Here is an 18,010-nt window from a genome sequence, read left to right on the forward strand (position 1 = left end):
TCGTCGTTCTAAGGGATGAAATTATAATATCCTCGGAATTGTTAATTTTATTTTGATGTGTACTGTTACTATGTATTTTTCTGTGTCAGAAAAACATATTATTTCTGACTTTCTGGCAAAGGAATTTCAAAGTGGCCATATAAAGCGATCTTTCCCAACTTTGGCAACTTGTATCTTAAAAAATGCTAATCTGATTTCGATGCGGTCTTCAGTTTTCAACTAAAAATTTATCTGTCTTCGATTAAAAAAAACTCGTATATCGACATTGTACATTTTGTCTGTCATTCTTTGAAGTTATTCAGTGCGAGACGTAAATTTACTTTTGTTATTTTTTTCTTACTTTACTTTCAATTTTTTTTTTCTTTGTATTTTTTTTAAATTACACAAATCAATACCTTTCATTTGAGATACGTTTTGTCAAAATCGGACGATACAATAAAAAGATAGAATTTTTTTCATTTTCATAAAACACCTCGCTACGCTCGGCTTCCTAAGGGATGAAATTTCGATATCCTCGGAAAAAATCGTTTACTATGATGTCTACTATCATCATGCAAAGCGGCTTGCTTCCATCCAAAAGTGCAGCTTTTGGCCAAAAATTCTCCATAACAAGTATGACTATACATAAGACCTACATATCATTAATATTCAATTTTATTTAAATAATAATTGCCCGGTTAATTTTAGATTCTATCAACTCTCACAGTATTCCTAAGTAAAATAAATAATAATCCCACAGTAAAAACAAGTTTTTTATTCCAAGATAAGGTACAGATAAATTAGAAAAGATTTCATTTTAAAGTACTAAGTACAATTAATTCACTGTAAAGATGAATGCTGTATCCAAGTATTTTCTAGCTGGTGAAAACTAAGCCTCATCAAACCTAACACAATTATTAATCATTGTGTTTAGTAGTATGCTACTCGAACCTTTATCATAAAAATCTTTAAATGCATATTTCATTGACGCTCTCCTAGCGCCACATTTTGATGATCATCTCAAGTGCTAATAACAGTAATAACTCTGAAATCTGTCTGAATTTTCTGGAGGGTTACAATTTATAAATTTATGAGTAGATCTTACTGTGTATGAATCAGCATTTAAACTTATCCCTTAAATATATGGATATATTATACTCCCAGTAAACCCCACTAACAATCTTTGTTTATTTTATAATCATAATATAATGCATTCTGTAAACAAAAAATAAGTTATCCGATACTAAGACCTAAGTATGTCGTGTTTATTGTAATTCATAACTTGGGAGACTTTGGCCTAATATTAAAAGAAACAAAATTTAAGGACATTTTGTGCTTAGGTAAATTATAGACACTGCTATTGCTAGTTAACAACACACATATTACATGGAGCTCTAAATTGTTGTTAACTGTTTAAATTTTGCATGAATGTAAGATGAACCAGTGTGTGAACAAGTTGCTTATTGATTTAAGCAGTTCGGAGAATAATGTGGACTCCTGAATCCGTCTCAACCGGCTGGCTGAGCTGTCCTATCTTCAGAGAGAAAGCACAATCCTCAAAAGGTTTTTGCATTTGGCCTCGCTTAAACATGCCCAGGTCCCCGTCGCGCTTGGCTGATGAGCAATCAGAGTATTGTTTGGCCAGCTCTTCAAATGTTGCTTCCTTGTTGACAATTTTCTGACGGTATTCTGAAAAATAATAATGAAGAATTAATTATGTAACTATTGACAATGAGTTCATATGAGTACAAATAAATATGCAAATTTCTGAAATCAGTCAAAAACAAGAATCCACCAATTCTTTTTATTAATTTACATTGTTTATTGTTTTAGGTTTAAATAAAATTTGTTAGGTTATTTGTGAGTGAGTTTAGTAAAACGTCCCACTTTGTCGGTTCTAGTTACGGAGCTATGGGCAGTTTAGTGAAATATGGCAAAACTTACCGAAAATAGGTTTTCAATAAAAACTGATTAATAAGACTCTAATAAAGCTATTATTTTGATGCCGGTGCATAAATTTCAAATTTAAGTACCTCTTCAGGGCCTCAAAGTTTAGTGTCGATCGTCCCACTTTGTCGGTTACATATAAAACCGTGGATATCCTACTTGTGACTGTTTTAGGGGAAAATCTTACTTTTTCAATGAGTAGTTGTAATATAACAAAACTTAAGCTATCTTGTGGTGAAAGAATTATGTCTGTATGTCCAGTAGTTTTTTTTTTATGTATTCAAATATTGCAGAAGTGAGAAAGCGACAACTGTTTATACTTTGGGACGGCAAAAAACACACTTGCACTTTGAAGTTATGGAGTGATTGGTATCAAATAAATCCCCACACTTTAAGGATTTCAAATTAGTCAAAATTAGAGATGGGCTGAATATTCGGTAAATATTCGGTATTCGGCATATTCGGCAAGTTTTTCAATGTTCGTATTCGGCCGAATAATTCGGTTGCATTGCCGAATATTTACCGAATAAACAAAGTAAAGAACTAATGAAGATCTTACGTATTCCATTGAATAATAAGTTCCTTTTTAGGGTTCCGTAGTCAACTAGGAACCCTTATAGTTTCGCCATGTCTGTCTGTCCGTCCGTCCGTCCGTCCGTCCGCGGATAATCTCAGAAACCGTTAGCACTAGAAAGCTGAAATTTGGTACCAATATGTATATCAATCACGCCAACAAAGTGCAAAAATAAAAAATGGAAAAAAATGTTTTATTGGGGTACCCCCCCTACATGTAAAGTAGGGGCTGATTTTTTTTTTCATTTCAACCCCAACGTGTGATATATTGTTGGATAGGTATTTAAAAATGAATAAGGGTTTACTAAGATCGTTTTTAGATAATACTAATATTTTCGGAAATAATCGCTCCTAAAGGAAAAAAAAGTGCGTCCCCCCCCTTTAACTTTTGAACCATATGTTTAAAAAATATGAAAAAAATCACAAAAGTAGAGCTTTATAAAAACTTTCAAGGAAAATTGTTTTGAACTTGATAGGTTCAGTAGTTTTTGAGAAAAATACGGAAAACTACGGAACCCTACACTGAGCGTGGCCCGACACGCTCTTGGCCGGTTTTTTTAGTAGCTTTCTAAGGAACTACTAAAAATGCGTCAAAATATAAACACAATTGTTTTGTAAAAAAGTTAAAAAACCGTAGTTTAAGAGTTGAGAAGAGTTCAGAGTTGTTTTAACTAAGTTTTAGTTATCCACTAAATCATAAGAACATAGTTGTAGTGTGGATAACCATTATCAATCATTTCATAGTTTTAATCTTAACATTCGGTTTAAAAATATGGCGTAACCGAATATTCGGCCGAATGTTCGGTTCGGTAAGAGCTGAACCGAATGTTCGGCCGAATATTCGTATTCGGCAAAGTCCATATTCGGCCCATCTCTAGTCAAAATCATGTATGTGACCTTGACAGTTGTAATATAAAAGTATTCTGAAGCTAAAAAGACAGAAATAGTTCTATGGATCCCTTCAGTCAAAAATATAATTTATTACATTCTAGTGGCTCTGGGGCGAGCTGTGGGGCCGTTCAAGTATCACGTAAGCATAGAGGGGTAGGTTTTTTTGCTTTGCTTATTTTTAATGGCATGGGAGGTAGGGGGGAGGGGTCTAGATGATGATTACGTAATATGTTTACATAAGCATGGGGATGGGGTAAGAGCTATGCTTTCTTTTGCTGACTAGGGTGTTGGAGGGAGGGGGAGGGGGGTAAATAATTGTAATAAATCTACTTACGTCCTATTTGAACGACCCCCGTAGACCTTCGCGATATTATTAGAAAACGCAAAAGTGAAAAACACTTAGTTCTTTTAAGCAAATTATCATAGTCAAGTCAGTTAGTCAAGGAGAGCCGACCCCAGATGACGGGATAAGGCTTAGGGCAAGAAGAAGAATCACAGGCAAGTCACGTTAGTCTTTAGCGCCGTACACGCTATTGGCTCTTAAGTCCTTTATGAAAAAAATCCAAAAAGTGGCTCGACAATAACATTACTTTATGATAGGATCTGGTCACAAAATCTCACGAAAGTAAACAGTGATTAAAAATGTATGTTTCTTCTATTTCGATATGACCTATGATTAGTACCTTATACCTATTATAGATTATAGACTTCTAAACTCTTATTAATTAAAAATATATTATTATCACAAACATTTTCATGGATTCTAATTCGAAAAACATGACAGCTATGATTTAAAAGCTGATTTTATACTTGTACTCTATTTTCAGCGTGTGGACTACTAGACCGACAAAGTGGGTCACTAAACTTAGGTCGAAAATAAATTCAATTCAAATTCCGTAAAAATAGATCAAACAAACGACATTAGTATCAATGACTATTATGTTAATAATAACAAACCTTTATCTCATAGATAAAATGTGTTTAATATACCACACACATGTATTTCACTGAACAAGTACTAAAGTTTAGTAAACCGACAAAGTGGGACGCTCCCTACAGAAAATCACTAAACTTTATTTGCATAAAAAAGTACTTAATATTTGATGTTTTCAGACTTTTTTCAGATTTTTTATGCTTGATCAGTGTGTTTTTAAGTAATCATATGTTATAAATTGATATACATAGGTAATATGTATTTTTTTAATAGTATAATTTTTAACTATATTTTTATTAATACCCCAAGAGCTATCCGGTCTTGCTACTACTGGGAAAATAACTTAATTCTATAACAGTACTTTTTATGTCACCAAAAATTAAGTTTGATAATTTGGTATAGTTTTTTTAGTTAAGCCACCAAAATTTGTGACAAGAAACGTATAATATAATAAAAAAAAGATTATTTTAATTCACTAAAAATCAGGCGAAAATGGTATCAGGACTTTTGTTTTAAATTCGACTACTTTAATTTATGACCTTTATAACACATTAAGAAACCACCTATTTTTGTGAATGATACTTCGTAGTAACAAGAAGCGGAGTAATTAAATTAGTTATGACACAAGCAATAATAGGACAAGTGAAGTTATGGTTGTTTTGTACATACATTATGTGTTGAAACACTATTTCTACTGAAACCACCCTAAAAACAAAACGGAAGTTCAATATTTTACTAGCTCGGAAGAACATTCACGGCAAAAATTATATCAGCAAAAAAATTGGAACAGACTTTTCGTTAAGATCATAATAAAGAAGTATAAAAAATAAGCCACCTTTAAATGCACGCCAAGAAGCGCTAAAACCTGTACTGAAAGAAGTATTTTCATATTTTTCATTTACCTACAAACTCTACTATTGACGATGTCATTTTCTGCATTATTTCAAAAGTTAGTTATTTATTCGTATTTTCATTACATCGCGGTATAATAATATATTTCGCCACCTTTACTATCGCTTAAATAGCTCAGTTATAGTAGCGTAAGACGATGGGCGCGCTCCTGACCTGACGTCGTGGGTTCGATCCTCGGCAGTGGAAAACTTTTTTTCTTGTTATTATTTTTTTATCTTTTATACCCTTTTCAACCCTCTCTTTTTAAATATAGATTTTTTTAGTATTAGATTTACAGCCCATTTCATTGAAATTTTGTTAGACACATGTAATGCAATAAGTTTAAAAATTGTCTTTCAGTATTAGTATTGATTGAAGGTAACCTAAGGTTCAACATCGTTCCTACTAACCGCAATACTCTGTCTTAGCAAACCATCGCTAGACGTTATACCCTTGTAATAAGGATTACAAATGTACAGTGACAGTTGTTCGGTATGACTCATAGATTTATATATTATTCAGCTAGATTGAGTTGTTAGGCCAAAAAGTGTGTCCACATGAGAGGGTAAAGTTGGGACTGGTGTCCCTCTCGCACTTATTGCCACTGTCAAAATTATTTGAATGACGTCATCACTGTCATTATTTGGGGATACCAGTCAATATTCAAAGTTACTACCAAATCTACTAATACCGAATTAAAGGTTTTTTTTTAATTGCGCAAATCTTTGGTTTTATGGCTTCATAATAATGACTTACCAATTCGTTACAAGCTATTATATCCTTGCCTTGATATAATACAAAAATCATTTAAGAAATTTATAAACTTAGTTATCATACAGGTAAAAATACTACTACTATAGTAATCTCTTTAACACTGGTCACACGTGCGAGAGGGACACCAGCCCCAACTTTGACCCTCTCATGTGGACACACTTTTACTAGTCTAATAAGAATGCCTTTCTGCACCGGTGATAAAGTTCAATTTAGTATGGCAAAAAAAGTGTGAGCTCAGTCCCTATTGAAAGTCCATGGTATGACTCAATGAAAAATTGGCTAAATAGTAATCGGAAAACAAGCAAAAAGGGTAGAATATATTTCTATAAGTTATTTCTTTGGATTACATTACAAAATGAATGTATTATACATTATAATACTCGTTGTAATTGTATAGATTTAAATAAATAATTTTATTAGTTCAAATTAATGACCGTCAAGGAACAAAAACTATTGAGTCGCTATTAGACCTTTTTCACATTATCCGATCCGATAACGGATGTCGGAAGGATATCAATAGAAGAATCCAAGATTCCGCCTGTAATGTATGGGATATCGGTCCGACATCCGATATCGGATCGGATAATGTGAAAACGCACTTAGGTCTACATTTTACACTTTTTAAAACCAAGATTAATTAGAGTCAGTCGGTATGTAGTGTAAATAAAAAGTCGAAAAGTCGTAGGTCCTTTCTATACTATTTGCTATGTATTTTATATTTCAATAGGCAGGCTTTTGTACCCATATTACAGTACTTTCAATATGTGCTATCCTATAATTAAATTCGAACACTCGCGTAGACACTTCTAATATTATTTGAATGGCATTACCAACATTAAATCTCCTTTTGAAAATAAATTTTAAAGAATATCCCACTATCAGATCAGAGCCACTGGTATTTAATTTAAAACAAATGCCTATAATAAATAAATGCGATTAACCTTTGGGTTGTCTGCTGTCGAATTTAATTATTTTCATAGAAAATATTTTAATTTGTATCCTTCCAGCTCGAGATTCTTGGAAGCCCTGTAAATTTTTCTTTGTGACAACAAGATATGACATTTATTTCAGGAAATTTACACATACATACATTACATACATTTATTGTAATAAACGGAGTACAAGTGACCAAGATAAAGATGATACAGTAGGGTATTTTTAAAGTTTATGTAATGAAGAAGTAAAATTGCGGCCTTTTTTAGGTATTTCTATTTATGGAAACAATTGGAAATATCTAATACCTACATACTTATTATATATTTGGTATCGGCTCCATTCATTCAATATTCGTTCGCAACTTATTTTGACATATAAGTCATTTGAGCATATTATGACAAAAGGTATTTTGATAAAGAGTTTTTAGTGTGTCGCAGTTCCATTTGCAATTTTGATACTTAGGTCTTTATACACTAAGTTGGTTATGGCATGAACGATTTTTTTCCTAAGCAGATAAGAAGTTAACGTTATTAGCATCAACAAGAATGTTATAAATGCAATTTAGACCCAGATTTTTAAAACATTTTTGTTATGAATTGTGCGTCCTTGTATTTAATGTCATTGCAGTAGCTTGTACTCATCAACTTATAATATAAATAAAACATTAAAAAAATGAATTAAAAAAGCTGTAATATCTACGTATGCGACACTGAGATTTGAACCCGTGACCTGTGGCTTATAAGTCTAACGATAATCGCCGGGGCTATATCTGGCCGTGACATATGGGTCGAAATTAGACTTCGCATAGCTTTCGAGTGTTTGTAACAAGCGTTGCTTCAACGATTCTGAAGAATGGAAGAATACATTTCACAAGATGACGGAGATCTGTCAAATGGTAGAAGAGAAAAACGTGAGATAGATGTATGTACTGACAAGTATATACTCTTTTCGACGACTGTCAAATCGCATGCCTAAAATAAATATGATTTTTTTTTAATTACTTTGGACTTTATTATCGGTGGGAAACGTCTGTTTTTAATCTACCTAAAATATTACTTATGTAGAAATAGGCATGTAATGAGGAGGAACACAAAGGATATGACAGATGGCGCCATCCTATTAGTCCGTGAGACGTGAGAGCGAGAAGCTGATAATTATGTTTTTTCTCTCTCACATATGAATGACAGTGACATGCCTAGACTCTTGCATAGGCGCCGCCTGGCGGGGTAAAATGTCAGTGTGCCTCCTCATTTACGTTAATGTGTAATAGAAGAACAGAATAAAAAGCATGCGACACGGCTCATCACCTACTCTCGGCCCAGCTCCACTGGCGTGGTGGTTTGCCATATGGATTCCTAAATGTAAGACACTAAGGTCCAAACCAAACCACGCAAAAAATGTAAATATATTATTAAATTAAAGTATTAAATAAAGGTCCAAACCAAACCACGCAAAATTTATTGGGTGGATTATCATGCTGTTAATATTGTTAAATAGGGACAATAAAAGTCAACCTCGTACTATTATCTGTTTCGAATTTGCCTGGTCAAATATTTCGATTTTTTTATTTCCATATAAATATGTTGGTGGTTTTTACATGTTAAATATCTGAAAAATTATGTGCTATTCATTTCTGCTTAAAAATATCTGTTACTATATCAGCTCTAGAGCACGTTAGACAAAATTCAAAAATTCTATATCAATAAAAATAGTCTTATTTCCCGTCATATGTTTAGGTGGCTTCGGGTTGTAAACCTTAAAACTGATTTTTTTCTACATGTTTCCACCATTAAATTACTGTGAGGTATTTTGCTGAAAGAAAACGCTTATTTTCTGGGCGTAGTTTTTTTTAATATCTTCCATTCCAAACTATTGGTGGATTCGTAAATATAGGTTTTTTAAATTGCGATTAAGCGCTGTATATGAAATAAAACTACTGTTATAGAATTATTTTCAAAAATATCGTACCGGTCTTAGGCTATAACTTTTTAATATAATGACTAACTTAGGGCATCCATAGAATTATTTCTACTTTTTTTGGCATAAGAATACATTTATAAATACAATTTTAATGATAAAACTGCATGTTGTGCTGTAAATTTGGAAAAAATAGACATATTCACGTTGCGATATATTTGTTCTGTTTTTATGTTTAAGTCTCCGTAACATTAAAACTACTATGACTACATGCATAATTTAGGCACTGGTCCCACCGAGAGCTAGTAAGCTATGAGCTATCTGCTATAAAAACGAACAAAAGATAAGCACCCCCGTACAAATAAAAGAGACACGGCGATTTTGATAGCTCACCGCTGGGCGAGTAACTATAAACATCGCCGTGTCTCTTTTATTTACATGGGAGTGATTATCTTTTGTTCGTTTTTATAGCCGATAGCTCATAGCTTACTAGCTTGCGGTGGGACCAGTGCCTTAGACTCATGAGTCTACTCATTCGAAATCCCTAAAGTATGACGATTAATTTGATACCCACCACTCCGTAACTTCACACTACAAGTGTGTTTTTTACCATCCCATACTTTAACCAACGTTTTCTCAATAGGCTACTTGACCCTTTTTCAAAGAATGTCTTATATTATTAATTACTGTCTAATTAAACGAAAAAAATAGTACCATATTTTATTACGACTTAAAAACCCGCAAAAAAATTATTTAAAGTTTACTTTTACGTGATCAGGCAAAAACAACATCAGCCATATTAATCTATAGAATATCTATGACATGACGTCAGTATTGGCTTCGTGCGAAGTGCATGGAGGGGGTAAGCAAAGCGATCGCAGTGCTTGCGGTGGTCAAAATCGACACTGATTGTGGTTGTCATCTATCAAAACTCATAAAATATAATACAATGTGTAATGTTTGATTTGGGGGCACCAACGTTGTTTCGTTGTTAATTGTAAAAATAATGGTATAAATAGTCGTTGCACGTTCTATGCTTGTCTTAGAACACACTGGAAATTGGATCAAAGAGCTAAATGGATAGCTACCGTGAAAAGAAAACGTAAGTGTTATGTCAAAACAAAACATTATAATAAATTATATTTATAGCTTTGTTCACCTAATATTGTTCAATACGCTGTTAGTATTTTTCCTACCGTAAAAGATTATGCTTAAAGATTCAGGCCTGGCCTGGGAATGGGCCCGTGTCGGATATTTCTACGGCCGCGGACATGACTAGGTACTTACGTTTAGACTTGTTTTATATGGAATTAACGGGACGAAGGTTTAGCGAATACCATATCACTCGTTCGTAGAGCTTCTACCATTACTCCTATGTTCTTCAATTATATGCCCAGCCAGCACCAATTTATTGCCTCTTTCTGTGGTATGGGGTTGGAAGTTTATACCGCGAGTAATGCTTTGGAAACTGATTTTTATTATTATATGCATGTCTGTATAAAGTATAAAGCAAGTAATTATCTATTTAGTCATAGTAAATAAAATGTTTCAAAACCTACATGAAAGAAAAACAAATACTAAAACCAAAAAAAAAAAGTACGAATTTTTGGGTGTCCCATGCATACCTCGCGAACTTTGGAGCAAAATATTTGTATATTCTGTCTCCTTCTGGCCCAGACATGGCTGTTATTTTGATAAGATCTTTTATGCCCAAGTGAATTATAACGTTATTACTTAGCTTGTAGAGTACAAAATTAAACAAATTTTAATTTATTTGTTGTCCTTCAATATCGGCGTTGTGGAATTTTCCGTATACGTCACGGTGTTTTTAACAATTTGGTAGAAATAAAATACTATATTGAGTTGAATTTTATACCGTGGCAACATTACGATCCCCAATATTGGGCGTTTAATGTTTTAAAACGTCAGTTACGTTCGAAAAGAGCGAGGTGTTTGTCGCGCGTCACGCTGTTCGATTTTTATTCTTCCACTACGAACTGGACAAGCTCGAGGTAAGAAGCCACTTTTTGACTTATTTTTTATGAATACGTATAGGGTGATATGTGTAGTATTCAAAAAATAATTTACAGTATAGAAAATTCAAGGTATTATACCGCTATTTCGGTTTATTTCCTAACTCGCATACCTACGTCACGTCCATTACGCCACATCACAAAACGTGTTGTATAAGGGAACCCAAAAACGTGACGTATGGAACAAAAAAGCATGGTTTACGCTATGGCTGATTCTGATCTTTTATGGGTAATTCCGAACCTTTAACATTGGTTTTTGACAATTCAAAGCTTATTATGCATGTATGCATGATTTTTCCATTTAGAATAAAAGTAGCATGAAACGTATTGTTAAAAACACCTACATCAATACATACCAACTAGCTGATTAATAACTACCGGCAACATTTTAAATCTTTTCTCACCATCGATGGACCTTTTGCCATTGGAATAAGGTTCACAACTTGATCAAGTTGTATTAAGGTTTCTGTATGTAACCTGTCCAGCTATATGTCAGTAAAATTCAAGAGTTACCTATTCACACGTGTATCGTACTATGTTTTTCAGTACATTTGTTTTTTTGATGAGACACGCACAGTGCTCTAAACCGCACTAGGGAGGTAAATTAGCACCATGTGTACTAATTTTATTTTTTTATTTTGTTCATCTAACAAGAACACCAAATTTAAAATATTGTGATTTCAACTTTCACAAGTTTTTTGTTTAAAATTCCAATGCCTTAGTTTTTTTTTAAATTTCTAACTTTTTTCTGAAAACTACTATACACCTGTGCGATAGAAATTATTAAGAAACGGGCTTTGTGTGTTCGATATGCGATTGACATGTCATAGTTTTGACACTTTACTTAGTGTTAGTTAATTGTAAGCCCGTTTCTCTACAACAATCGAAGTTAACATCTATCGCAGATGTATGGTTTTTTTTTCTAGACAAAAAAAATACGAATAAAAAAAAACTAACTTTGCCATTCGGTTTCTTATACACTTAACTATACGCCGACGTTAACGGAATTCAATAAAAACATGGTGTACACATAATACCTACTGAGGGCCAATTTAAGTGTCTATTTTCGGCACATGTAAACCTTTCATGTAGTTCCTAAACGTGATATTCCGTTCCATTACGTCACTTTGTCCTATTGTTGCTGTGATAGATTTTTAAAAAATATTATAATAATTATAAGGATAAAACATAATACTTTAGATCTCATTTATTTAAGATATTAAGTGTTAATTGGGAAGCGTGACATTTATAGATTTTTTATCTTGTATGTGAGGCTAAGACGATTGTAAAGCAGTCTTAAAAACCAAAGTGTAGCGTATTGGACAAATAATAGTCAATAGCTTTATTATGATACATGTTATAACAAGTATTATTAGTTTTTATAAGATTGTTTATGTTTTTTATTACGCTAAATAAAGAATACTTCACATAAAACTCTCTGATCTTTACTTTAAATGTACCTCAAAGTTGTAGCGTAATGGATCTTCACACTGGGGCGTCATAAGTTTAAAGTATGTTTTTATCAATATATAATGTTATTTGTGGAACTTAAGTTGTATTTACATAAAATAGAGTAATAAAGCAGTCAATTTAAAGCATTTCTAACAAAAAACTTAAAAAAAAATCGGGGTGGAATTCCATTACGTGACGGAACAAAATTTGAAAAAGGCCCATAATCGATCTACCTAAATTACACTTGAAATAGTAGCTCTTGTTATTGGATTTATTTAAAATTAAAGAAAAATCGTTAAAATATATGTTTATTTACATGTCATTTTTTGACATTTTCCACTTCAAGTTCACATGGCAGTGGGCGTAATTGTCGTGCACGTAGCCATATACATTGTCACACCCGTCAACGACTATGAATTTTAATACAGTAGAGGTTGCTTCTATGGAGATCAGATTACTAGCTCTAATTTCCATAGTTGATCTGAATTATGTGACGTCACTCCATTGGCCAACACCAAGAATTTTATATATATCTCTGGATAGTGCGTGCCGACCAATGAGTTGAAGCCAGGTTCATTCACCTTTACTCCTATGTTCTATCTCATTCCAACACTATGATGTATTGCCAGATAAGTTATTAAAAAAAACGTATAAAACATTCTTCAATCAAATTGACTTACTTTTCTTTGTATTATACGAAAAAAAACTCAATCAAAAACCTTATTTCTCCGGTATTTACCTCCTGCGTACTATGGGAACACTAATAATAAAAAAATATGCCCGATATGTCAGAATTGTCAAAATTCATACACCGATTCAGAGATTTATTTTGCGAAATAAACGTTTTTCGACGATTTACTTAAGTTCTGCGCTATGTATTGCATAGTGAACCATTGTGGAAGTAAATGGAAACCGAAATCCGACGTAAAATTTCACAAGTAAGTACTTATTTTACCAAAATGTTCATAAACCTCACTGGCAATAAATTTTCTGCTATTTTGCTTGTAATCTTGGTTAGTTCTTATCATTAGGTATATTGTTTTTATTGTCTCAAATTATATCAAAATTCCCACGAATAGGTTCAGAACGATAAATATGACCTTAAAAGAAAAATAATGCTATGTGTGGTTTTACGACTAGGGTGACCAATCTTTTTTCTTGCATGGTATTTACTCTTATTGAATGGAGCTAAATCTATCAACTTGGTACGATTGATATGATATGATATGATTCTATTCTTGAACGGTTCAACCCTAGAATCCATTCGCTAGCTCATATTTCCATTCCACACTCGCCGTTAAAATACAACTTTGCCCCCTTGTATAACATAACTATTTCCCAGTGGTTACCAGTGTTACCACCTCTAGGTTTGGAGGTGAGGAAAAAAACCAGTACCTACCTAGTTTACCACTGGTAAAAACAGTATCGTATTTGTGGTGTTCTTAGGAAAAGGTAACCTTTTGCCGGACATCAGTAAGGTCGAGTAACTGCAGAGTGGCATAGAAATGGACCTTATTGACGACTGACAAATTATGGACAAATTAGTAATTTTTTACCTTTTACTTGAGTTTGTGAGGATGGATGTTCACGTTCGTGATAAAACGGTTGATCGGATTTGAATTTAATAAATTACAAAATCAATCAGTCGTATAAACGTAATACGTCAAATTCCGCGGGATATCCCTAATGTATGCTTAATCATGGACCCCTAAAGAAAGAGATGCAAGACCGGCGTGACGTAATTCAAGGTCAAATTTTCTGGCTTCAAAGTAATGTTCGGCGTGCAACATCCAGTATGTATATAAGATTCTTGGCCAACACCGTTTTCGGAGTCCATAATTAAAAAAAACATACACACATCTTTAATTAAAAATACGCAGTCATCACGCACTTTTAATGCCCGCAAGCTATAAATATTGATTTCTTAAGTCAAATACTACAGAAAACAATAACTTGATGTGCTAAATTCGATACGAGTCTAGTAGCCTATTGTCGGTTTTTCGCTTTTGCAAACTTGAAGAATTTTCAAAAAATAACTATAGCACCTAGAACCATGTTTTTTACACCAAAAGATAGCTTATGTTCCGTAGTATTAGGAACTAGTCGTAACTCCATATCGACAAAGTGGGACGTTTTCCCGTGCACAAGCACATTTAGTTTAAAGTTTAATTTACTTTTCTTATCATACACTATGGGGGAAACGTGGAAAAAGTTTTCTACAATTTGCGGCTTTTTAGTACATAACCGGAAGTTGAGCCCTAAGAAAATATTGATACTGAATAGGAATGGAATCGATTGGCATCAGAAAAACACCATGTAAAAAAAATTTTTTTTCATCCAAATTGTATAAGAAATTTTTTTCGCAATTTGTGACTTTTTTTAATAAAAAAACATATTCATATATGTATTTTTTTTAATTTGTATTAGTGGCCAGTGTTTATGACGAACATGCACGTTTCTCTAGAGTTTGTGTGCGATTCGTTTTAACAAGCGTGTCATCCTCCTTGCGTTATCCCGGCATTTGCCACGGCTTATAGGAGCCTGGGGTCCACTTTGACAATGAGTCCGTTTTAACAAGCGTGTATGGGAGTAAAATGTATTGTGATGTGTTCAGTGCATGTAACCGCAGTCGGCCAGCCCGCAGGTCGCCTATATTGTTCGCTCCAAAGTGCCGGCTTGCTAAGTCACGAAAGTCACTCAAAGTCATGGGACCAACACTTTATAACTTAATACCGACTAACATAAAGGAATCAAAAAGTGACACAATTTTTAACAAAAAGCTTAAGGCTCCGCGCACACGGGCGACAAAACTGTTTTGTCTCCGTCGCTCGGTCTATGGGCTAGTATGAAGGTGCGCACACGAGGCGACGCAACTTTTCATACAAATACGAAAGTCGCCGAGCAACTTTGTCGCCCGTGTGCGCGGAGCCTAAATCGTTGCTTATCGAAAAGGCTTTTTACTCAATTGACGAATTTATATTGTCTATGAAAAATGATCATTGATCCATAATACCTAGATACCTAACTTATTATTGTTAATAATAATCTTTATTGTTTTAATGAAATTTATGACTTGTAAATGTACTTATTTACCAATAAATTCTGTATATCTGTATTCAATTAAAAAAAACACCTTGTTCTACCACAGATAAAATTAAGGCCGAATATTCGGTAAATATTCGGTATTCGGCATATTCGGCAAGTTTTTCAATGTTCGTATTCGGCCGAATAATTCGGTTGCATTGCCGAATATTTACCGAATAAACAAAGTAAATAACTAATGAAGATCTTACGTATTCCACTGGATAATAAGCTCCTATTTCAGAAGCTTTCTAAGGAACCACTAAAACGAGATAATTACCTATGTGTCAAAATATAAATAGGTATAATTGTTTTGTAAAAAAGTAAAAAAACCGTAGTTTAAGAGTTGAGAAGAGTTCAGAGTTATTTTAACTAAGTTTAAGTTCATCCACTAAATCATAAAAACTTAGTTGTAGTAACATATGTAGCCATTATCAATCATTTAATAGTTTTAATCTTAACATCCGCTTTAAAAATATGGCGTAACCGAATATTCGTATTCGGCAAAGTCCATATTCGGCCCATCTCTAATTTATATTCATTTGGTAGCTTATTAAAGAGGCTTACTTTGATGAAAAATCTGGAGGTGTCGCTTGCATGATAATATTTTTAATTGTCCTACCTACATGCACAATATACGTGACGGACGTCAAATCGGCTGCCCAGAAAAAAAAAATATCAAAGAAAGTTCAAATTTCGTTTTTTTTTAAATTACTAAGCTATAAAGTTTTGAGAGCTAAAATTTGGCATACTCGATACTAATACAAAGACGAATCAATAAAAAAAAATTCAAGCCAAGACTTGAATTCAAGCCAAGCATGGCCTTTGAGCTTGTATATGTATGCTGGGATTTATGAGGTTAAGGGGTTGTATCAACCACATTTGACAGACACATCATCGTCACACAGCAGATGTGTATGGAACTTCCCATACAATAAAATTTAACGAATGCTTTAATGGTGACAGATGGTTTGATGCAACCGGCCCTAAGATGTGACTTAGTTAAAAAGAAATAGCTTTACCTGAGAGAATAGCAAGAGCTTCCTCCTTCGAGCGAGTGATATTATCCTCACGCCATGATGATGGACGCCGACTGCCTTCATGCTTCACCAGTAAGTGGCTGCACTGCACCTTCTTTGGAGAACTGCCATCATCATCTTCCTCTTCCATAGGAGCAGGGCCCTCTGGCTTCTCCCACTGTGACTTCTTAGTGTGGGAGTTCAGGTAATATGTCATACCTGTAACATATCATCATAAAATGTGTTTATTGCCTGTTAACAAAAAAACGTGATAAGCATGCATCAGTACTTAGCTGCTAGCAATATAATAATTAAAAATATCAACATTATGATATGATCAATAGGCGGAATTTTAATCTGTCACTTTTCTCCTGATCTCCAATTAATTAGGGTAGTAGATAAGAATGCAGTTAGCCTCCTGTTTTTCTGCATATTATTTTACAGTGTTTATGGGATAAGACTGTAAAGTCTAGGTTTATAAAGTATTAGGTTTTCATATGAAGAACAAGTTAATAGCTAGTTCAGAAGTGAGAATTCGTGTAAAAAATCTCCGGACCCCCCGTCAATGACACATCAAAGACGGTAATGGTTTTGATGGTAGGTATGAAATTAACAGGGTTGCTTAAGTACATTTACAAAGGGGTTAAGTTAACTAGGCGGACTTGAATTCCGAGAGAACGCATTTTATACGTTAGTTACAAGTAAAATTACGAAAAAACCGTGTTTGTCTCTTTCTCCGTTCTCTTACCTGTACTTCGGCTCTTGCGAGCTTCCCATCCCTCGGGTAGACTTTCTTCTTGAGACATCTTTAAGATGCGGCCTATGTAATTTACAAATAGCCGTAAGAAATTAAGATTTAATACACAAGAAAATATCTGATGTCTGATGATTCTGAGTCGAACCAAAGCCAATTCTGCTTTTTAATGCCGGTGAACGAGATGAAGACTATGGGCCTATGGGCAACGGACTTTCTTGTCTATTCCAAATTTCCGATGACTGTCAATGTCATTGGTTTTTTCCTCACATGAATAGACCAAAATCAGACACCATTCTGCCATCTCATCAGGTGTCAGAATAAAGACCTACCGCGACCATCGAAGTATCAATATTATACTACTCTTTGAGTGACCACCTCTCGGGAGAATAATAGACCACCTTTTTCTCTAAAAGAGTAAAAAGCTCGCAATTTGCGGAATTCGAGTTTCGATGGGGTTTCGTGAAAACATCTTAAAATTGGTCCTAGAGCTGCGATGAACTTATACTATGACATAATATAAGTTGTTGTAGAATAAGTTGATGTTAAATAAAAAATGGTACCTAGTGATTCAATAGCCTATGGAAATATGAAGCTTATTATTATTCTGAACATTGTATAGAATAACTCAATTTTATATGCAAGTGTAAAGCTAGGAACATACTACGCGGACGTCCGTCGTAAATCGACCGCGGACGGGAATCTGGACAATGGAAATACACATAACCGTGCAAACTATCGGTCGACGGACGTGGACGTGGCCTTGAGCGCATGGACGTCCGATCGAAATCTGGCTCGCTGGATGTTTTGTTCCGTGCACACTGATCGG

At 34.0% G+C, this 18,010-nt stretch overlaps 1 protein-coding gene across 1 annotated transcript; it reads right to left on the minus strand.

Annotated features, from left to right (window-relative positions):
• Window positions 1–738: 738 nt before the first annotated feature.
• Window positions 739–17,400, minus strand: LOC125241762 (putative peptidyl-prolyl cis-trans isomerase dodo). Its single transcript, XM_048150377.1, has 3 exons — window positions 17,176–17,400; window positions 16,431–16,646; window positions 739–1,668 (listed from the first exon to the last, which is right to left on the minus strand). Exons 1-3 carry the CDS (start codon window positions 17,231–17,233, stop codon window positions 1,448–1,450), a joined length of 495 nt encoding a protein of 164 aa, XP_048006334.1. The 5' UTR covers window positions 17,234–17,400; the 3' UTR covers window positions 739–1,447.
• Window positions 17,401–18,010: the final 610 nt, after the last annotated feature.

The sequence above is a fragment of the Leguminivora glycinivorella genome, chromosome Z (genome assembly GCF_023078275.1).
Source record: "Leguminivora glycinivorella isolate SPB_JAAS2020 chromosome Z, LegGlyc_1.1, whole genome shotgun sequence".
NCBI lineage: Eukaryota > Metazoa > Arthropoda > Insecta > Lepidoptera > Tortricidae > Leguminivora > Leguminivora glycinivorella.